This window comes from Eleutherodactylus coqui, chromosome 2 (genome assembly GCF_035609145.1).
Source record: "Eleutherodactylus coqui strain aEleCoq1 chromosome 2, aEleCoq1.hap1, whole genome shotgun sequence".
NCBI lineage: Eukaryota > Metazoa > Chordata > Amphibia > Anura > Eleutherodactylidae > Eleutherodactylus > Eleutherodactylus coqui.
In genome coordinates, this window is record NC_089838.1 from 252,249,392 (window position 1) to 252,272,833 (window position 23,442).

The following is a 23,442-nucleotide window of genomic DNA, read 5'->3' on the forward strand; positions in this document are numbered from 1 at the left end:
TATGTTATCTATGCCTGGCGCTTTATTTTTGGCTAGTTGTTTCATTGCCATAACTACATTTGACTCTATAATGAAGGCTCCAAATCTTCAGGCTTTGCCTTATTAAATGGGCTTCCTGAGGCCTACCATTGGATACTATATCTAAATAATTTGAGAGCTCATTGGGTTTCTAAGGCAAAGATTTTACAGGGTAGGTTGCTAGATCTTTCCCTAAACCTCCACATTTATCCGGGCTTGGGACCGGCATATAGAAATGACTCCTACACGGCTGGGTTAACATTTGTGAATTAATGGCAATGTTTAGGAATATCAAAGCATGATCAGAATACAGTATTGAGTCATTGATTACCTTAGCAGTTGAACTGATTAAGGAATGAGGGATTAAAAAATCGATTCTGGAATTTTTAATGCAAAGGAAAAAAATTAATTTCCTTCATGCTAGGGTTAGAAGTTCTCCAAGGATCCACTTCACATACTTCTGCAAACAGATTTTTAATCTTCAGTTTTTTTAAGGGTAGAATGGATATGTTATTAGAACTGTCAACCGAAGGAGATAAAGGCACATTGAAATTGCCTCCAAAAGTCAGTTGTCCCTGTTTAAAACCTTTTTATATATTGGAAAATCTGGAAAAGAAAATATCTTGGTTAAAATTTGGAACATAAATATAAACAGTTGTGGAAAACAACTTTCAGGAATATAGAGCGGCCTTCTGGGTCTGTTTTCACATCACAAAAAATAAAAAGAGCCTTTCTATTTACCACAATAGCCACCCGCCTATGCCTTTTAATTGGAGATGAAGAACTATACCACTGGGTCAACGATCTGTTTTATTGGTGTGCATGTTTCTTTTTTTTCAAATGTGTCTCTCGTATCATAGCAATATTAATATTGTTTTTTTTTTTTTTTTAATAATGTAGAATTTGGATTCTTTTTTGGGAACGTTAATCCCTTTAACATTAAATGAGGCAATATGGAGGTTAGCCATTGCAAATAGAGATGAACAAGCATACTCGCTAAGGCAAACTACTCGAGCGAGTAGTGCCTTATTCGAGTACCTGCCCGCTCATCTCTAAAGATTTGGCTGCCGGCAGGGGGCGGGGAGCGGCGGGGGAGAGCGGGAAGGAACGGGGGGGGGGATCTCTCTCTCTCACTCCCCCCCGCCACCACTACCCCCTGCTCACTCCTGCAACTCACCGCTCACCCGCGCCGGCAGCCAAATCTTTAGGGACAAGAAAGACTTCCAGAAATCGTATGTTGTCAACAATCGGATCACACAAACTAGAGAAAATATAACATTTCAAACTCTGAAATGATGAAATATTGTAGTATATTAATGTGTTGAACAACAATAATGATTTCTGCAGCAGGAAAGGACAATATGGACATAGTCCTCTCCCCTCCAGAATAAAAGCAATATTCAAGGGGGCTGAGACCTAGCATAACAAAAACCTGTAAGATTTCCTAGTGTCACCTGTAGGAGCAGAGTAATATTAAAGAAAAAAGAGTTTACTGACAATTCGGATTGCCATTGTCCCAATAAATTCCGTAGTAAATGTTAACAGCATCTTCAGACACACTTTTTGTTGGTGCCTTAAACAGGTCTGTGTCCAGTCTTCTTCTTTTCTTGGTCTGTTTTGGGGCTGCTTGATTCCATGTTTCCTGTCTCGGCGAAGGGGGAAGATTTAGAACATCCATTAAAGAAATCCAATAGGAATCTGAATATGGCTTAAGTCCAGTTTGTTTAAAACCCGGGGAAGGTCTTCTGATGTTTTAATTAACCAGTTCCTGCTGGTGGTGAAGATAGATAACACAAATGGGAACAACCATTTATAGAGCATGTTCTTTTCCCTCAAAGCTTTAGTAGTTAGTTGGTTTTGTCTCCTAAGGACTATCCACACTAAGTTTTGACAAATCCTGATAAAGATTTCTTTATCATCATATTCAATTCATTTGGCCAGTCTTGCTTTGGAAAGACTTTTTTCCTTGAGTTTGATATCTCATGGTTTGTCTGTATTTATGAATCTGGGTCAGTTATACTTGTTTAACGCCTTTTCTCCTCTTTTGGCAGTTTGCATAAACTCTGTGAATACGTCTTGGATACAATCTGTAGTTGGAAGTGCTTTAATATATTCTCTGAGGTTTTCACCTTCATGTAAGGCTATGTCATCTTCAGTATCACTATGTAGGTGCTGTGAAGAAGATTGGAGTCTATTTTGTTTCTTTCCAAAATTGAGTTCTTTGTTGTGCTACTTTTTCGCATTTTCGAGATTATCTTTTTGTCAGATTTCTCTCCTTGTCCTATTTTAAGGGTTTTGTTATCTTTAATTGCTTCATAATTAGATGACCTTGAAGATTTTCCCATTTTGTCTAACGAAAATTTTTTACAACAGTCGGAGAAAACAATTGCGAATCAGAAGTCACATAGGAAAACTTGTTTTCATTGACGAGTGTGATCTAAAGTATATAGTTTCACTGCAGATGTACAATTACATTTTCCAGTGGTTCCCAACAATTCCAAGTTCAAAACAAGTCAAGAATAAGGAGTCCAAAGTCTGACTGGAAAGTCTCATGATTTCAGAAAAAAGTATGGTAATCTTCAGATTGACCACTAGATGGAGATAGTAGCATATTTTTAAGTAGTTGTGCACTTTCTTCAGAGAACAATCAAAAGTACATATATGTGAAAAATGATAATGATGATTATTATATAGCATATTTGGTTCTGTAGCTGGGTTTCTTATTTGTAGCTCAGAAGAAGGCAGCCTGAGTTACTAGAGGTTTAGTGTTTCAAATATGCAAGCACGGTTTTAGTAGTGTGTATGTGTATATATATATATATATATATATATATATATATATATATATATATATATATGTAAAGCAGTTCTTTCTATGTGTATTTAATTCACCAAAGCTAAAAACAGATGCTAACATCCTCACACACAGCTATTGCGCCCAAAAGGCGTCCATTGGCACGACAAGCCCTCTGAGTGCCTGTCTCCATGGACAAAAATGTGAACAGTGCATTGCTGGCAGGGCTGCGCTGCAGAGAGGAATCGGCTCTTGACTTCTCTGCTGGAGAAGGCGGCACAGGAAGCTCTACACTAACTAGGCCACAGCACAATGCCAGGTCCCACGACTCAAGGGTGAAGTGCTTGGACCTGCAAAAATTCGCAGTTTGCACCTCTCTGTCTGGGATCTGCTGGGAGAAAGTCAAAGCTATCCCCAGCTGGTGCATCCATGCAGTGGGAGACCGGGTATGAAGCTATCCGGCAAGAGCTTCAGTGTTTGGCTTCCTTACCCGCTTGTAGCTAGGCCATGTCCCCTTTCCTGGGCTTTTCATTATATTCAATATATAATGCCACAGACAGGATTTGCACCATTTGCACTTTGCTGTAAAGTCCTGCTAATTGAGTAAAACTTCACTAGTAAAGCATCTATGCTACTGAAGTGCATGCACTGATTGGCTTTCTACTAGCACTACCCTACAGTACAATGTACAGATGACTGGGGAAGGCAATGGCAAGCCACCCTGCAAAAGAGCTGCTGCAAGCTGTATATGAGGTTCAATGTAGAGGTCTGCCAAGAAAACACCATAATGTGACGTCACCCTAGGAGTCAGTCATGACTTGGTGCTTGCACCAGGGGACTTTACCTTTACCTACAGTACAGTGCAGTATTACATGTTCTGCAGTACCCTATACCTGGACCAGGATGAGCAGTTCCTTCAGGCACCAGGTGGGGGCGCTCCATTTCATTTTTTTTGGACTACTGTGCAGTGTGCAATAACCCGAAGAAGCTCCTGTCCTCTACATTGAACCTCATATATAGCTTGCAGCAGCTCTTTGTTATAAGTAAGAACTTGCTTTATCTGTATTATGGATCTGCGTAATTTTCTTCATTTTGTAATACTTTTGGTTGACATTTTGAAGGCTTTAAAACCAATTATTATCATTCCCCGGAGTTATGGTTTCAACCTACAATGGTTGTCCCAGAGCCAATTAATATTGTTTGCTGAAGCCCCATTGTATACAAAGGATAAGGATGAATCCATGCTTCATTTTTGCAGTGTCCATCTGCAATATGCACTAGAAAGGTCATGACAAAAGCATCAAATATATCCATAGGTCCCTATTCACCTGATGGAGGCTAAAAGTTTTCTTTCTTGCCTCCAAAGCTATGTCATTACCCCTTTTTTCAGGTATTTGGAATAGCCATTTTCCACACAGAGGAATCCTTCAATGACAATAAAAAAAAAACAAACACATATACCTAACTGTGCAAGTTATTTTAACATTGGAGCCTATGGGCAACATATGCCAATGTATGACTATTTATGTCTATGAAACTGCTATAAAGCTACAGTAAGGAATGAACTGGTGCAGAATTTTGGACCATATTTCAGAAACGAATGATATGGAACGTAGAACAATCACTTTAAGCCTTCTTGTCCAATTGACAGTGGGTCAAACAACATGCATAAACCAATTTGGACTGTGAATCCAATGCTATTAAATGCCTGATGAAAGTGAAAGGGGTTGTCAGAGATATTGAAAACATCCTTCTGTACACTGCTGAAACAAGTAAACCAAGGCTGGCGGGGAGAACAGGAGTGTAACACTGGAGCCGCGGGGATTGAATATCTTCTTTTGTTATTTTATCACATTTACGGTCCTCACTGAAATTTTTTACTATCTAAAATAACTCCTCTAATCCCCACCTAATTATATCCACTAATAGGGACTAGAGATGAGCGAGCATACTCGGTAAGGCGATATACTCGAGAGAGCCTCGCCTTTTTCGAGTACCTGCTGGCTCGTCCCTGAAGATTCGGGGATTCTCACATGTTAATACTACACACAAGAAAAGATAGGACTTTTTTTTTTTAAAACTAGAGTGCACTAGCGTGAAGTTTGAATAATGATGAAAAACACTGGATCATGCACTAATACGCTCTGTAGCGGCGAGCATATTAGCACATCCGCCTGTCTGTTTAAGCCCCTACTGAGTGGTCCACACAGTCATCCTAGTTTTTACCTGTCTTTTTTTCTCTTTTTTCTATATACCTCTGTCATTTTTTTCTGCCCTTTTCAGCTATATCTTATTTTACCTCTCTCTTTTTCCTGCTCTGTTTCACAGTTTGTTTGTTTTTTTGCTGTCTCTCCATCGCTACTTCCTGCTCTCTGTCTTCTTTTCCCGCTAGCTCTGTCCTTCTTCCACACTCTCTGTCTATTTTTCCTGCTTTCTCTCCGTCTCTATTTCACACTTTGTCTTTTTCTTCTCTCTATTTTTTCCAGTCTCTCCATGTCTTTTTTTCCCACTTTCTCCGTCTCTTTTTTTGCACTCTCCTTTCTTCTTTTTCTCATTCTACCTCTATCTCTTTTTTCTGTTCTCTCTCTCCATTTCTATTTTCTTCTCTCTTTATCTCTTTTTCCCCCTCTTTTGTTCTCAATGTACTTCTCTGTCTTTCTTCTGTTCTCTTTTCAGCTCTTTTTTACATCTCTGTCTGTCTCTGTCTTCCATGTCTCCTCTTTATTTCTTTGCTTTCTGCCTTTTTTTCTGCTCTCACTCCGACTCTTCTCTCTGTATTCTCCATTCTGTCTCTTTGTCTCTCTTTGGCATTCTGTTCCTCATCACTTTTCTCCCACTTTCTCTGTCTTCTTTTCTGCTCTCTCTCTCTCTCTACATCTCTTCTTTCCCACTCTCTCTGTCTCTTTTCTTCATCTCTGTCTCTGCAATATGTTTTTTCTGTGTGTGTGGGGAGACTCATTAGTTTTTGCTACGTGGCCCCATGATTTCTATGTATGCCCCTACACCCATGGATTTCTTTTCAGTGTGCCCTGGCATTTTCCCAGGTTTTCCAAGGTGGAGGCTGGCCTTTGTGTAAAAAGTTAAAAATGTGTAAAGTTTTTGTAAATAATTCAAAGGTTAAATAAGTTTGAAAAAATATATAATGAACTTTCTCTAATCCAGTGCAATTGCAATCTTCTGTTTTTATCTCCCATAGAAGATAAAATAAAAAATAAATGATATAATCTATAGGATCCGCACTTATACAACATACTTATATATTTAATCTACTATAGAGCTGAATGAAGTGTCCTTAAGTCCTTCAATACAAGATTGCATTTTAACTTGCAAGATACTGGATAATAACATTGCCATCTGGCATGTCTGGCCTTGCCTTGAACCAAGAAATGAAATGAAATATTCTCTCCACTATTCATTTCATTCAGTATTGGTAGACGGGCTATATCTGAGTAAAGCTAGTGACGCCGAGACATTCCATCATTCCATTTAACAACTGCAAGAATAAATACATTGATGAAACCTCGTATGAGATCGAAACCCTTATTATTTATCAGGTTTTCTATGTTATTTCATTTTACATAAATGTGCATAGATTATAAACTAAGTTGATACATGTGAGGAGCTATTGAGGGCACAGCTGCCAAAATTTGGGGGAGAAAGGTCATTCCCGGTCGATACATCTAATTCATTGTGACATTGAAAAATCCTGTTTACTAAGATGACAGTATTATAACGAGTTCAAAGAAAAGTGCAACATTTTAAAGCTTTTTATCAGTTTCTATCTGATTCTGAAGCCATTTGCTCTAAAATCCAAGAGGCGGCTAGCTGGAGTTTAATAATACCTTAAAGGGCTTGTCCAAGTTGTTTTTTTATGTTAAACCCCCATTCCCCATGCAGTAACATAAGTAATCATCATACCAGGGGGTACCCAAAAGAAACAGCAATCTTCTCCTCGTGGGTGGGTATTACTAGTACAGGCTTCTGTTACTAGGTAAGTGTCTGCGGAACCCTTTTGAGACGGCATACCAGCTGATGTTGTTGGACAAGGTTGCGTTCAGCCTTGGTGATTATTTTTTTTCAACAAGTTGTTCAGATTTTCACCTGTTTTGTGATGTATACCTTAGATTAGAGTGTGCACCGGGATCAGCGCTACTGCATGATTACCGGCGAGGAGCAGTAGCCACCCAGCCAGTAATCACTACTGTGGTGAGCGGCCAACGGCTTTGCGTGCCAGCAGGGAGGGCTCTGTGTACCGCCTCTGGCATGCATGCCATAGGTCCGCCACCACTGCTTTAGATCATACCCTGGCCCGAGCATCCATTAGCCTTTTGGTTCAATAGACCTCAGTACAAGCCCAAATTTATCCATTTAGCAATGAAGATGATGGCATGTTCCACTGAAAGTGTCTTTTTGGATAATATCTTCAATCTGGTAAATTAGATTAAACTCCAGTTAACACAGATACTACATAGAATGACTTTTCATTAAATTAAATGACTCCCTGATATATGATGAATTTGAGTTACCTTTGCCACATAAGACTAACACAAGTCACTACCATTGCCCTCTTTACCAGCAAACACCCACAGGCAAGGGCTATTGTGAATGCAGAGGGTGTGCTGATGAGGAGACCTATACTGTAAGTAATGCATTATATCGGGGAGGCCCTCTTACGGATTTTACATTGTTGCACAGCAGCTTTAAGTTACGCTTTTGCCTGCAAGAGCTGCAGCTCACAGACACTGGGTTATAAACATAATGTTCCCCTGGCAGAGAATTTATTGCTTTCATTGTAACTTCAATGCACTAAAAATGATTACAAATATTTATTACATGTTTTTTCTCTAATGTCTAGGTTGTTCGCTTTTACTGTTGCTATTATTTCATTGTATGATTTTTTTGTATTCTGTGTTAATTGCAGCAATTTCTCCATTGGATTTAAAGCTAATTCTTTATTTCATCATTTTATCATATTATATTGTTATTGTTAATAGAAAACCCATGAAGATCATTTTAAAAATGTGTATGAATTATCAGAATGCAGTATGAGCGTCAAAAAATATATGTTTTTATTTGCCCAGACTGGAAACTAAAATAACCAAGTTTTATTTTACTTTTGTTTTCATTTGTTTGTTATTCATTTAGTTATTTAGGGCTGATCTATGGTATCAATTAATGGAATTATAATTGCATACTTTTAGGTTGGTCTCAGGCATATTATAAAATACATAGTTTGAAAGTTGTTTTTTACCATTATTACTTGTGGTAGCATTTCAACTAAACCTGCATTAAAAGGCCATTCTGGTGATTTTTTTACAAAAATGTATTCATTATATAGTTAGCCCCCCCCTGTATATATAATTGAGTTAGTGTTACCCTGGTTAGTTTTTTTCTTTCTGTCTAAAACTTCCGGCCTCCTTTTTCTCAGATGGTCATGTGATCTCAATTCTGAATACAGTTATAATAGAGGAGATCACAGCTCATTCTCCTGTCTGTATACTTATAGTCTGTAGCTTATATAAGTGAATACAAAAGTTGATGATAATTAAATTGTCCCCTCAGTAGGCAGAAGTGTATAACCTTAGCTAATGTTGTGCTGATGCATCATGGGATAGATGTGAAACTGAAAGTACAAAAATCTCACTCTTAAGATGGTGCGTTATAAGCTGAAGACAGGTGGTTGTACTTTATGGAGGTGAATGGAGTACTCAGAGGAGACCTTCAGAGTGTTATAGACAATCAGGTTAGGGGAGCAGAAATGTAAAAAATGGGTATGGCCCTTTAAATTGTATTGGTACTTATCTGTCCACTTGGACCCCATAGATCCTCAGAACAAGGGGTACCGCATTCCTCATTTGTGGTAAAAAAAATGGTAGCACATTTGTGCAAATGAGCAAGCTAGTTCACCCTTGACCCCACAAATTCATTGAGGCCTCATAAGTCTCACACCAGGATGCATATTACCAGTGGCCAATAACAGGCAAGATTATCCTGACTGATGACTATCATTAATAGGCATATGTACCATAGAGGGAGACTATGTGGCCTTTGGAGAGAGGGGGCCCCAGCTTGATTTCACCATCCCTTTTGCTACTGGGTAGCGAGAACATACGTAGACCTTCCTGCAAAGAGAAACGGGATTGTTAGCAAATAAAGAGGTAGAGAATTGGCCCAAGAGTCATTTAAAATATCATGGAATGGGAAATATACATCAAGCTCCCATGACCTGGGTGAAAAAACTGGATGCTATAATAGGGGAGCCATTTAGGTTTTTGTTACATCTCTTCTATGTACATCACTGATTAGCAGAGTCAGCTGCTCTCTTCCCAACATACATTCCTAATCCCACGTAATCAATACATGGTAGTAAAACCCAATTTAAGGGCGAGCACCCACTGGCGTTTGCGTTTTCCGCGGGAAAAAAACGCGTTTCCCGCGGCGTTTTTCGTGGCGTTTTCGCAGCGTTTTCGCGGCTTTTCCATTAATTTCCATTGACTTTCATGGGTGCATTAGGAGAAAAATAAGGACACATATGCAACTGACAGTTCCTATGTTAAAAACGCAAACGCAACGCAAAAAAAACGCCAGTGGACAGGAACACATGTTATCTCTATGCCTGTGCAGGAAAAACGTAAAACGCAAAACGCAGGTAAAAAAACGCCAGTGGGTGCTCGCCCTAAGACTGTAGATAAATCGTATGGCAGAAAAGCACTACAATTCGTATATGTCATTTGCATTTTATTAGTCTTTTTTGGCTGTGAATTGAACCAGATGGCCAGATTCGCTCAAATGCTGATAATATATTTCTTTTTGCTCATCCTTAACAGAAAATGAGTTTTAGTGGTCATAGCAAAACTCTGCCCATGTGCTACTGTTTATAGGGACATATATATTTTCCCAAAAGTAGTTATAAATATTCCTTACTATAATCTCTATTTGTAAACCAAAGCAGGAATGAGTCAAAACATGGAGAAAAGTATAAATCTTTCCATTATGCTTCACTGTTTATGTTCCACTCTTGGGTTTGGCTTACAAATACTAATGCATACTGACCCAAATACCTCAGTGTGAAAGTGGCTTATGGTGCATTCATATGGTGCACTTGGCACATGGTCCTTTTTCTTATAGTTCAGTGTAGGAAAAAGAAAGAAATGCATGTGAAAACTACATGTAACAGTTTGTCCATCTTCCATATGGAAATTTCTATTGGAATGGTGCTAGGTATTTTCAAGAACTGCTGAAGCTAAATTCACATTTGCGCTAGGGATTCCGTTTTTCTTCTCTGTTTTTAGAGCAGGGAAAAGGAATCCCCTGGCCAAAGTGATCCATCTAATGACGGAAGGAAACTTCGCTGAACAGACCCCATTGATTATAATGGGGTCTGTTCGGTTCCTGCACCTACCTAACATTTTTACCAGATGTAGGACTTTTGTCAAATGCAGCCGCTGCGCAAATGAAAATGTGTGTGTGTGTGTGTGTGTATATATATATATATATATATAGACACACTCATATTTTGTTTCCCCAAAAATAAGACACTGTCTTATATTAATTTTTGTCCCAAAAGAGGCACAGTGTCTTATTTTCGGGGGTGTCTTAATAGTTACCTAGCAGGCGTCATTCTGGTCCCTCTCGCTACTCTCCAGGCACTTCGGCAGTCTTCTGTGTCGTCCTCAGTGCTGAAAGAGCATTCTCTTCCTGGTAATGTGGGTTGAATACCCTGCCTCCAGCAAGAAATTGCTGTGATTGGTTCAGGACCGCAGCCTCAGCCAATCACAGTTGGCACTTGATGAGCTAATCACAGCCATTCAATGAATGACATCATTGAATGGCTGTGATTGGCTGAGACCACGGTCCTAAGCAAATCACAACATTCTCTTACTGGAGGCGGGGGAATTCAACCCACCTTACTAGGAAGAGAATGCTCTGTCACTTCTGAGAACAACATGGAAGACTGCCGGAGCGCCTGGAGAGCAGCGAGAGTGACCAGGACGGCGCCTGCGAGGTGAGTATTTTTTTTTTTTTATGTAGTGTAGCTAGGACTTATTTTGGGGGGAGGGGTTGTATTTTAAGCCCCCCCTTCCCCCTGAATACCAGGGATGGGCTTATTATCGGAGTAGGTTTTATTTTCAGGGAAACACGTTGTGTTCACTTTGTCGGAAAAATAAAGCACCTAGAAGGGGTTGTCATTTTGCTGCAAAACTCAACATGCAATTACATCTCAGGCAGATATGCCAATGATTAGAGTTGTGGTGTGATTAGATGGACGGCCTTGCCACCTTAGGCCCTAAAAGTGGTTCCACCCTTGGAATATTAAAAAGCTCTCTCAGAGACTACTTGTGTGTAATGACCTCTTTTTCCACTTGTGTGGAGCTTGTTGACCACTAAGAGCTTTTGCCCAGTTAACAGAGTTTGAGAGGAGGGGGGCATTATTAGAATTAGAAAAGCTGGATTGCCCGCCACCTGGGCCATTCTGGCCTGACTTTTAGAAGGTATTGGAACCAGTGGATGCATGAGGGCATGCATAAACGGCATCCGGGCTCAGGTCGCCCTCGACAGACCACCAGTAGAGAGAGCACCTCCAACTGTTTTGTTGTCCACCATCCATACACAAATGACACCATTGTTACAGGCCAGTGTGCCTGTCAGAACCATTTGCAGGTGCTTGGCTGATGGACATTTGGTCTCACGGCACCCATTACGTCTATTGCCTTTGACACCCACCGTTGCTTCCATTTGCAGTGGTGTTGGAAATAATGGAACAGGTATGCTATGAGGTGGGTCCAGTGGTCTTCAGCAATAAATCCAGGTTTAGTTTGGGCACTGACAATGGCCATCTTCTTGGGTGAGTGCTACTGTCACTTCACTGCATACCAAGCACAGTGCCATACATTTCATAGCGGCTGTCCCGGATATAGCAGCTCAATCTCATTGACTCGAAAGGAACTGAGCTGCTCTCAGGCCATGTGACTGACGAACATAACATCCCAGGGCTTAGAAGAGGCTATGACAGTCAATCGGTTTCAATCAGCTGATTGACATGATTGATATTACTGATCAGATATTAATGACCTATCTTAAAGAAACTCTGTCACGTACTTTAACCCTATAAGCTAAGCTAATGGGCTGAAAGTAGGTGACCCATGGAGTCAGGAGATGTAAGTTTGATACTTATCTTTTCCCTGGTGTGAGCTCTGAAAGCCGCCACTGCAATGCATTGAGCGGCACTGCTAAGTAGTCCGTCCATTATAAAATTGGAACGGGCGAACAACTGATACTCTTTAAGGATTAGTCTTCGGTATTAGAAGCTATGTTGCTTCTTGCTGCTTTTCTTGAACATTGAATCAATTCTAGGTGATAAGGGAGCATTACATACACCCCCAAGAATTTGCTATCATAATCCCTTCATTGAACTATTGCAATGCAATGAAACATGAAACTAGAGCTATGAACAGAGGTAAGCTATTACAACTCTGTGCTTACTTTGCACTTGTTAGATGACCTCCACTGTCCATTCCCACTAAAGCATTGTCATTAACTCAATGACTCACGAAGTAGTTTAAATTTTCGTGAAAGAATAAATTAACTTTCTGTCGGATAATCCTACTCAATGTCACCAAATCCTTCTATTGGGGGAAATACTATCATCTTCCAGATGGCAATCATGAAAGTTTTTGTGCAGTCAGGTATGCCCTGTCATAACGCATTGCTGTAATGTAAGCTGCACGCTGGCAGAATTCCGCTAACAATGTGTCAGAGCTGAGATTATTCCACAGTCAGACGCTATGCAGGCTTAGTCAGAGCTCTCTAGAGACTCTCTCTAATGTGCTTTCAGACCACCTCTGCCAGTGTGTTTGCTTAACAGGGTTACATTTTAATGGAGACAGCTAAAATTAGCCTCTGTCCACAATTTAAAGGGCTTAGTGCACAGGCTAATACACTGCCATCTATACAGTACATCACTTGCAGTTTGCACTTGCTATGTCCTTCATGATGTAACACTGGGGTATAGATGTCAACAGCCAAATGTGATGTTGAATGGATAAATGTATCATTTCCATGAATATGTCAACTTCAGTGAAATCTCTTTGATATGGCTGCCCAAAATTTAAAAAAATGGACTTAAAAGAGTTGTTCCATCATTTAAAATTTCTTCACAGCTACTCTGTCCTGGTTGCTGCTGACCAGGAAATGGGACTGCTGCAGCCAATCACTGGCTATAGAAGGTCACTGCTGTGGCTAGTGATTGGCTGCAGCAGTCACATGTCCTGGTCAGCAGCAACTAAGAAGGACAGAGTGGCCGTGAAGCAATTTTAAGTGGTGGGAAAACCCTTTTAAAGGGGTCTTCCCAACTAAGAAAGTAGTGGATGCCACTAGAATATGCCATCACTTTGTGAATATTGGGGGCCCATCCTAAGAGGCCTCCTTCTCCCAATCAGCATCCGTGTAGTACTGCACCCTATTCTAATCCCTCAGTGCAGCAAACTGCAGCCAGCCCTATTCATTGTCTTTTGCATTTTATATTTCCCTCTCTTCTGTGTGGTAAAAGGCAAAACAAAACAAATTAACTTTAATCTAATCACTCAGTAACTTTTTAAATCTTACTGTAAATGTACTGACGCCACATGAAGGCTTGTCTTATGTAGGGCAGGTTGTAGTTTGTATTGGTACTGTTTTAGGGGTATTACAATTTATTATTTTTATAAATCTTGGGGGAAAATATAGAAAAGAACAAATCAACCTTTGCATTTTTTATGCCATGTGCCGTGCAGCTTATATAAAAGGATCAGAGTTGAGCGACTGTACTCTGCCGAGCTTGATGCTCATTCGAGTATTAGCGTACTCGATGGTGCTCATTACTCGAACAAGCATTACGCCGTGTTTGACTCCGCCCCAGTTTTTGGCTCCTCCCCGCTGTGACGTGCCTGTTTTGGCCCCTGCCCGCCGCGAGGAGAGAGAGAGAGGGGTTCGTTACTCGAGTAGAGCTCTCGAATTTTACGAAAAGCCCGACTCGAATAACTGGGTGCTTGCTCATCTCTAAACAAGATAGCTTTATTCTACATGTCATTCCAATTGCAGCGGTACCTAATATTTTTTTTTTTTTTTTTAGGTAAACTTTTTTTTTAACATTTTTAAAGACATAGGGAAGTAGACTTTTTTCATTAAATGGGTTATCCATGTTGTAAAAATTGATGTTGTACCTCAGGATAGGCAATCATTATTTGATCTGTGGGAAACTTGGAATGACAGTCAATCAGCTGTTTGAAGGAGCAGCAGCACTCATGTGAGTGCTGTTGCCTCTCTAAAGCTTACATTGGCTTCAGTTTTGGTTCATACTCAGAATGCCATGCTTTTTGTCCAGATCCTTCAGTGGGACTAGGCTGCAGTATTTATAATGGTCACTATGAAAAGTTTGGTGTGCTGAGTGTGAACCAGAACTGAAGCTGATGTAAACATTAAAGAAGCCGCTGCGCTCGAACAAGCACCACAGCGTCTTCAACAGCTGATGCAGAGAGATGGAACCTCACTCATCAGATATTAGGCTATCAATTCTTACAACCTCGATAACCACTTTAGGGGTATTGGTGAAGTTCCGATTCGGTTCGAACTTATTTGGCCAAATCGAACTTTTACTGAAATTCGGCGAAGCGGCCAAACCAAACGTTTCAAAAGATCGCTCATCACTACCTTGGGACCTTTGGATAGGCAGAGAGAACCCTTCCTCTATCAATCATTCTCGGTATTGTGGTTATTGTGGTGTTGTGGTGTTATTGATCACAGCACCTAAGGGGCTAAATGGCCATGACTAGAGTTTCACAGATCATGGCCATTACAGCTGGAGTATGTCAATCCCAACTGGGCTCCTGCTGTTGATCACATCGCCACAGATTATGTGCCTGTGCGATTGCCATGACGTATATGTATAGCATGGTGTGCCAGGGTGATAATTATGAAAAAAGTGAACTTCATCTAATCTTGTAACTAAGGTATTTCTGTGTGACTTCAATGCTATGTATAATTGGATGGAAGAAGGGAATGTTTTGTGCTGATTTTCCCTCTAAGCACAAAATCCCTTTTTTCATGATCTAACACTTCATTTTTCATTCATGTTAACTGGACAGAATTCATTTACTTTGCCTCGCTTCCTAAGCCAAGGTGAAAGCAATGAGAAAATAGTGGGATTCACAATAGACCAATGTGTTCTTGGCAGACGTGGCGGTGAATGTAAGTCATAGTCTTTTGGACTGCAGCTTGGAACTCTCAGGTATATATTGCACTACCGTATATTACATTCGGTATATTCGGTGCAGAACTAATGCACAACAAACAAAAACGAAGCACAAGCTTGCTATGTACGGATATGCTGTATACATTTAAATGACAGATTCATGTTGTCCTAACCAAGGGTGGTATAAAACATTGTCATACTCCCTCATCAGGCTCCCTCGTTACAAAGAACTATTGGAAGAATTGATTAAAGGTTTATGTCAGTTTTTTGGGCAGAAAAATCACAAATTTTGATGCATACCATATAAAATTTGCAACTTTTGTCATTTCTCAACATTTTTGAAAGTGGTGAGAAAAATAAGCAGAATTAAGGGTGGTTTTACACCTGCCTTGGGAATTCCACTTTTCTGCTGTATTCGGGGACCAGGAAAGAGAATTACCATGGCCGAATGGCTCCAAATTATGACGAAACCGAATACAATCGAACAGACTCCATTGACTATAATGGGGTCCATTCGCTGTCCACTCAACTACCTGGCTTTTAGTCAGAAAAAAAGTACTGCATGCAGCATTTTTTTCTTCCGGTATTCTGTGCCGAATTGTGGCGGAACCATGGACAGACATTCCAATGTAGATGTGAAACCACCCTAACAGGGAGGGGCATGACCAAGGTGTTTCTATCAGATTCATCACTGTTAAAGACAGACAAAGTTGCAAATTGTAGCACAAATCTATGCCTAACCATAGCAAGCATATACCTTTCCTGTCTTTAGGATGGTCCAGGACTTGGCTAAAGTCTCTTAATTAGAGATGAGCAAGTATACTCGCTAAGGCACATTGCTCGAGCGAATAGTGCATTAGCCGAGTATCTACCCGCTCGTCTCTAAAGATTCGGGGGCCGGCGCGGATGACAGGTGAGTTGCGGCGGGGAGCGGGTGGGGATTGGGGGGGGGGAGGGAGAGAGAGATCTCCGTTCCTCCTCGCTCTTCCCCGCCGCTCCCCGCGCCCCGTCGGCCCCCGAATCTTTAGAGACGAGCGGGGAGATACTCGGCTAAGGCACTACTCGCTCGAGTAATGTGCCTTAGCGAGTATACTCGCTCATCTCTACTCTTAATCTCTTAATACATTTAGACGTATTTCATTGTGACAAACTTCAGATTAATGACCTTTTTACATGAGTCAATTCTCATTTGAATGAGCGCACGAGAAAAACAGTATTTGCTATTCTTCATTCTTCATCTGATTTAAATAAATGTCATTTGATTGTTCTTTAGGTTTATATACAAAGTATAGAGTCTTTGTGGACTTCCATATTACCAGTTTTGTTATCATGTCATCCATAAACTATTACCTCAACTACTATATGGCTCTTTAAATAGTTTGGGCTATGTTATTATCCCTAATGAAATAAAGAGTTAGTCGAGACAGAAAAGTCCTACGTGTTGAGGTCTCGGTTCTCTTTCAGGTGGTGTATTGTACTTGGTGCAGTCAAATTCAAGTGTCACCCCCCTTCCCTACTGCTAATAACTGATCAAACAGTGAGGAAGATTTATTTTAAAAATTAGCGTAAGGGAAAATTGATGAAAAATTACATCTTCAGATGTAAAAAAGTATTTCAGTGTTAATATGAGTTACTCTGTAATAGTCCATATAATTATTAATACTTCTACAAGTCACTAATCTTCCCACTCCACTATAAGCTTATCGATGATATACTATAGTGTTGTTTATAATACTTGTTTTGATGCATTTATTGTCCACTCATGGTGCATTCCTTCTCATGTCTCTGACAGGATTGATAGTGTACCTTGGGATGATGTGTGGTGCATTTGTATGGGGAGGACTGGCAGACAAACTAGGGAGGAAAAAATGTCTCATGATATCACTGGCTATCAATGCTGCCTTTTCATTCATATCCTCCTTTGTTCAGGGGTATGGGTTCTTCCTCTTCTGCCGCCTTATTTCTGGATTTGGGTGAGTACAACTCTTTCATAATAGATTTGATTTCTAATTTTGTATCTTGAGTATTCTTGAAAATATGGGATTTTTAGTAGGAGTAACAAGTTTTTCATTTTCTCCCTTCATGTTCCTGATTTTAGTATTGGGGGATCTCTTCCCATTGTGTTTGCGTATTTCTCTGAATTCCTATCTCGTGAGAAGAGAGGGGAACACTTGAGCTGGCTTTGCATGTTTTGGATGATTGGAGCCCTCTATGCATCAGCAATGGCTTGGAGCATCATTCCTCACTATGGTGAGATGTTTCTCAACCCCTCTTCGGCTCTTTGAGGTGAACTGTATTCCACTTGGTTATTGGAGGCATATTTAATTGGTTGGGTCATACACTAAAATGTTCATATTCATGGGAACATCTAGAGATTCTAAACTAAAGTTACAAAATGTTAAAAAGGTTGTCTCATCAGAGCTAACACATTGTAAAATGCAGTCACTAGGATAATCAGCTGATTTCCCTAGTATTCCATTTGTGCAGGGGACGAGTATGGTGACCGTCATTGACGCCACCAACACGTCAAACCTTGACATGATTAATGCAAATAATGGGTCAACCTATACATTAATTAAGATTTCAACATGTAGGAAGCACCAATAAAGAAGTGGGAACGCTCTCCATAGCCAACTTCAACTTGGTGGGCCATGCCCACAAGCAGGGTTATTATCCCGATAGGGATGGCTCCACGTTTCAAACCTAGCCAGTCCCTATTTGGAGAATAGGAAAGGATATATAGTAGATGGAATTGCTCTAGTTCTTAACTGATGACCACTACCAAACCAGAGACCTGGGGAAGGAAAATAATCGGCACCCATGTAGAGGCAGGGCCAGAAAAATACACTTCCATTATGGCTGATGGGCCTACTAGGGAAAACACCTCCTTGCTTGCTAATCAGTCCATACACCATATGAGATATTGTAACAGGGAAGAGAAGAAGGGAACATTAAACACTGAGGGATTCCCGACAGACAACACCTAAGGGAACTTTTGCAGTGACACGATATTCATCAGTGCCAAGCACCGAATATCAGTGGGCATCCACTGAAGGTGCAATCACATGGGCTGGAGCTGATGTTGTGGCGCCACCCTGGATCCACTTCCTAATTGCGGTTGTCATGCTGCAACACCTAGCTCCAGCTACTAGTACCCATAGCAAACATCTGCTTTTGGGGAGAATTTGTAAGACAACAAAACAGAAGAATGGCCATCCATATAACATGAGTCTGCCAAAAGAGGAGCATCTTCCACTGAGCTCATAGAGGCAGGTGGGGGAAATGTAGTATTACAAGAGAGCAAGTCAGACGAATGGCCGCCCATGTTACACGAGCATAACTTAAGTCTGCCAGAATGGGAACCACTGCTACAGAGCTGAGAAAAGGGGGGTTTGAGTGGGAGATCACCTTTATGATGCCCATATACACTACAAGATCATATGGATTAGAATCCTCAATTGTGGTTACTGGGAAAGCATTTTTAATTTAAATCTGGCCCAATCATAGATGAGGTAAATCACACTACATATGCAGAGCTCATAATTTACAAAAACTGCGGTCCAGGTAGACCTAGAGTCTAAAGCATTGGTCAAGACATCTAGCCATTGAGTCATATCCAAGTTGAAGCCTTATATGCAAGTGATGTAAACATTATCAGTGAGTACCTTGTTGTCAACAGTAACTTACTTTTCAGGATGGGGATTCAGTATGGGGACACACTACCATTTCCACAGCTGGAGAGTGTTCGTGGTTGTATGTGTGCTTCCCTGCATAGCTTCTATCATTGCCCTGAAGTTTATGCCTGAGAGTCCTCGCTTCTTATTGGAGGTAAACACACGGCTCTTATTTCTGAACAGCTTGCTTTATGTCATTGTATTTCATGCTTTTGGTAACTTATATGAAAGAGATGTCACTCTACCACTGAATAAGTTTTTTTAGTTTAATAAAAGCACAGAAGGCATTAATTGGGATGTTGAGCACTATTAGAAAGTGTCCTCAGCATCATATCCCCCTCTGATTTCTTTCATTACAATTCCACCCATGTCTGTTGTCTGTGTTCGGTATTGCTACTCAGTCACATTTAAAGGGCCATTCTGGTGATAACGCATCTTTCCATCCCTGCACCCCTCAACTAATTGCCTGTCCCACTCTGAACAGCTTTTATGTATAATTCATTCCCTTCCATACAGTGAAGCCTCCGGTTGGATGCTTATCAGGCACTATGTTGATGCTAAAAATTCTCCTTGCTTTCTTTTTCACTTTTCTGTTCTATCAATCCCATGATATATCACATGAGCAGCTAGAGGCTGTACCATCTCTGCCTGCTAGGAGGATACTGTAATTATTATTTCCTTACATAGTCACCTAAAAAAGATACAGGCCATAAATATACAGTCAGGAGGTTGAGCTATCATCTCCTTCATTATAACTGTGTGACTAGGAGCCTCTAATCATCACTAATAATGTGATAGCAGTTTATGTGTCCCCTTTTAAGAGTTTTCGTGGTAGGGTCCCTCACACAGGAATTATGCTGCGTGAAAAACTCACTTTTTCAGAAAACATAAAACCAAGCAAATCTCAGGTGGTCAGAATGAGATTACATGACCTACTTAAAGAGAAGGGCTCCAGAACATAGTAACATAGTTCGTAAGGCTGAATGAAGACAATGTCCATCTAGTCCAGCCTGTCTATCCTCCTGTGTTGTTGATCCAGAGGAAGGCAAAAAACCCCAAGAAGGCTTCAGATAGACGACTGACGTATATATGCTGAGGGGCTAGTTACACAATGAATGAAAATCTTTTTTCCGGAGTGTCTCTTTAAATGGAAGTGGTGGTGAGGGATTCGTTGTGCAGTTAAAAAAATAGTGCAATGCAGACTGCTACCTCTAGCTATAGAGCATACTGCAGATATACATGTAGAAGAGTAGGAGTACAAGGAAAAAACCTTGAAGACCACCAAAAAAGGTTCAGTGAAGTGGAGGTGGGTTGTGAGTGATACAGACTAAACTTTTAACTAGATAGGTATGAGGCAATCCAGTGAAGTTATGTATCTGTAATGTCCAGGCAAGAGAGAATATAATATAAAAGTAATAATATGCAGTGTCCAGAGCTGTTGAGTGTTTTGGTCAAAATGTCTCGTTACTGATAAATATGGTTTGGGTTTTCTTACAGACTGGTAAACACGATGAAGCTTGGATGATACTAAAGAACGTTCATGATACTAACATGAGAGCCAAGGGGGAGCCAGAAAAAGTTTTTACAGTAAGAATTGATCTATAGCCAATTACATGTATATCCTGTTCATTTTCACAAACTCTGATTAATCCTTAGAACAAAACGACTTAAATCCAAACATCACTAAATCAACTTGTGTATGCAGGTGGAATTAAAGATGAAGTGCAGATTCCGAATGTCAACAATAAACGTTATTTGGCTGCTGTTTCAATGATACAGTCACTTAAAAATATACTATTTTAGGCTTGTCACAGTACAGAACACTTTAGCAACTTTGTAGTAGCTCGTCCTTCGCAGTAACAAGTTACAATCCCTTGCATAAGCACAGGTCCATTGAGAACTATTAGGCTTCTCAGATATGCACATTCAATTAGTTACATTGCAGGTCACTTTCGTTACACAGTTTCTTAAAGGGGATTACCACGAAAATACTATTGCTGACTTATGTTGTAGACCACTTTATTTACAGTCTCATAATTACTATCAGGAATCCCTTGGCTTCATGGGCTCCCAACACATCACACCATTCTTGAACACCACAGTTCTCATGCTTGAGGGCTCTCTCACTCTTTAGCATGATAGCAGAAATGATGGAGACTCGTATACTTTCATGGTTGACTGTACGACACATTAGTCCAAACAGGAGGCTCCAGGGAAATTGCACACAACTCTACTACCAACCTCTCGCAAAGGCTACCAGGGCTTCTCTGGCTCAGACACAACCAACCTTGCTTCTGCCGCCAATGCTTGCTCAGGCTCCTCCCTACTGCGGCAGACAATAACTATAATTACCCCAAGTTGCGTACCAAACCTGCCTTTTTTACCTTACCTGGCACCACCTCATGAGGTACAACATGCTCTCTGATTCGCTCATTTAGGCACAGGACCCACCCAGCACAGTGATGTGATGTGGAAAAAAAGACAACCCACCAATATAAACTGTTGTCATATCTCCCCCGTAATCCGAGATTATACAAATTATATATCAAAATCTTCAAAACAAAACAAACCCATTCCTATACTTTATTGTAATGTGGCTATAATTTTAAAAATAAAAACTATAAATTAAAAAAAATAACTTTTTTTTCTTTTTGTACCCATTATCCCTAATAAAATAAAAAAAATGGTAAAGAAAATTCAGTAAAAAATGTGACAGAAAAAAAAACCATGGCAAAAATAATGTAGGCCGGCCAGGAAAAAAATAAGGCCGTAAAACCACAACATGATGTTTAAGGGGTTAAAAGTCAGTAGACTCGTCAGTGTGACCTGTTCTACTACTTATACTTGTTTATGGAGATTTAACTGATGTACACAGCGCTTGATTTTATGGATCTCTTATCAACAATGGGCAAAAGTGTAGAATCCACTAATTAGTAGGGGGTCCACATACAAACCCCCCATTTGGTCAAATAATTCATATGATTTTTATTACTGAATGCTAGCTCTACATGACTAAGTATAATGTAGGGACCCCATAAAAGCTTAGATTTATACCACCAACTTACTGGCTGCTATTTGTCAATATTAGAGATGAGTGAGCGTACTCGCTAAGGCAAACAATTCAAGCGAGTATTGCCTTTTGTGAGTACCTGCCTGCTCATCTCAAAAGATTCGGGTGCCGGCAGGGCTGAGCGGTGAGTTGCATGAGTGAGCAGTGTGGAGCGGGGGGCAGAGAGAGAGATCTCCCCCCCCCCATTCCTCCCCGCTCTCCCCCGCCGCTCCCCGCCCCCCGCGGCACCCGAATCTTTTGAGACGAGCGGGCAGGTACTCACAAAAGGCAATACTCGCTCGTATAATTTGTCTTAGCGAGTACGCTGGCTAATTCCATATCTGCTCCTATAAAAAGCCTTTTTTTTTGTTTTCCAGGTTTCTCAAATAAAGACACCAAAACAAATTGATGAGTTTATTGAGATTCAAAGTTCCACAGGGACGTGGTTTCAGCGCTGGTTTGTCAGGTTTATGACGGTCGTCAAGCAGGTATGTGGTAAAATACTGTATAAAATATGGTTTATCCTATAGTACATATGTTATGGTAAAGTTCTGAGACTAGAGCAGGTGAAGTCTGAGGCTGGTGTCACATGGGCGTATAGCATGTCTAATATGGATGCGTAATATGGACCTGTTACCGATGTCATTGCACAGCCATCACTATTTTATCACTATTTCATCTGTATTTTCCTTCACTGCTTTTCTCTTTTACAGAGCAAATATAAATTCGTATTTTCCCAATAGAAAATAATATTAAAGAATATACGTAAATATGGAGGCAAAAGCGGACAAAAGTATCACTTACTGTGCTTATAGAACACCAGTGAAAAATATAGCCATGTTAATAGATATATAGATGTATATTTGCTCTGTATTACAGTCCGCAAAACACAGTACAAATACGCTCGTCTGAAGCCGGCCGAAGGGCTCCTAACTACTTGCGTTTTTTTAACGCTACGTTTTTCTAACACAAATGTCAGTGGGACTTTCTAATGTTAAAAACGCATCACAAGTTGGTGCTTTGCAATTTTTGTGCAATGAGTTTTAACATTAGAAAGTCCCATTGACAATCGCATTAAAAAACCGCAAGTGGGTGGGAGCCCTTATACTGTGTATGCAACTTAATGCTGGCAGACGTGATGTAATGCGAATGCGATGTGTCAAATGTCTAAAAATGTTACGTTACAATCTTAACGTAAGTAAAATACTGCTCTTTAAAAACGTTTCGGCAATAACCTGATGTCACACATGTTATAAAGCCGGTGTATGCTTCCGACGGATTAGACATTTTGGCCTTCTAGCACACTAAAGAGGAATGCCGTCACACCCCCTTTTAAACGATTTTTTTTTTTTTTTTTCGCTGTCGCTTTTGTTGTTTATAACGATTCTATAATAATGGAGATAAAAGCATTCCATATCTGATCCCACGTGCCATCAAACTTAAAAAATGCATTTACTAACCAATGCCAAGTTGGACCAACTGTATCTTTACAACTTCTGAGGCAGATTGAATGATAGAAAGAGCAGCACTCTGCTAAATACGGGGTGTTTCTCTTGTAGCGCAACCTTAATTTGGCTCATAATTTGTGTGGAGCTGTACTAGTATTCAGGAGTCTAGTAGTTATAGACAAGTCAAGTCCTGCTTCCCGCCATGGGTGTATCATTTGTCAGGGGCAGCA

At 40.3% G+C, this 23,442-nt stretch overlaps 1 protein-coding gene across 1 annotated transcript in view; it reads left to right on the top strand.

Annotated features, from left to right (window-relative positions):
• Positions 1-23,442, top strand: part of SV2B (synaptic vesicle glycoprotein 2B) — a 59,038-nt gene that overhangs the window by 21,211 nt on the left and 14,385 nt on the right. Inside the window, exons 2-6 of the mRNA XM_066589984.1 lie at positions 16,834-17,014; positions 17,140-17,291; positions 18,736-18,869; positions 20,213-20,302; positions 22,142-22,252. Of these exons, the coding sequence (XP_066446081.1) occupies positions 16,834-17,014; positions 17,140-17,291; positions 18,736-18,869; positions 20,213-20,302; positions 22,142-22,252 (668 nt within the window). The remainder of the gene's footprint in view (positions 1-16,833; positions 17,015-17,139; positions 17,292-18,735; positions 18,870-20,212; positions 20,303-22,141; positions 22,253-23,442) is intronic.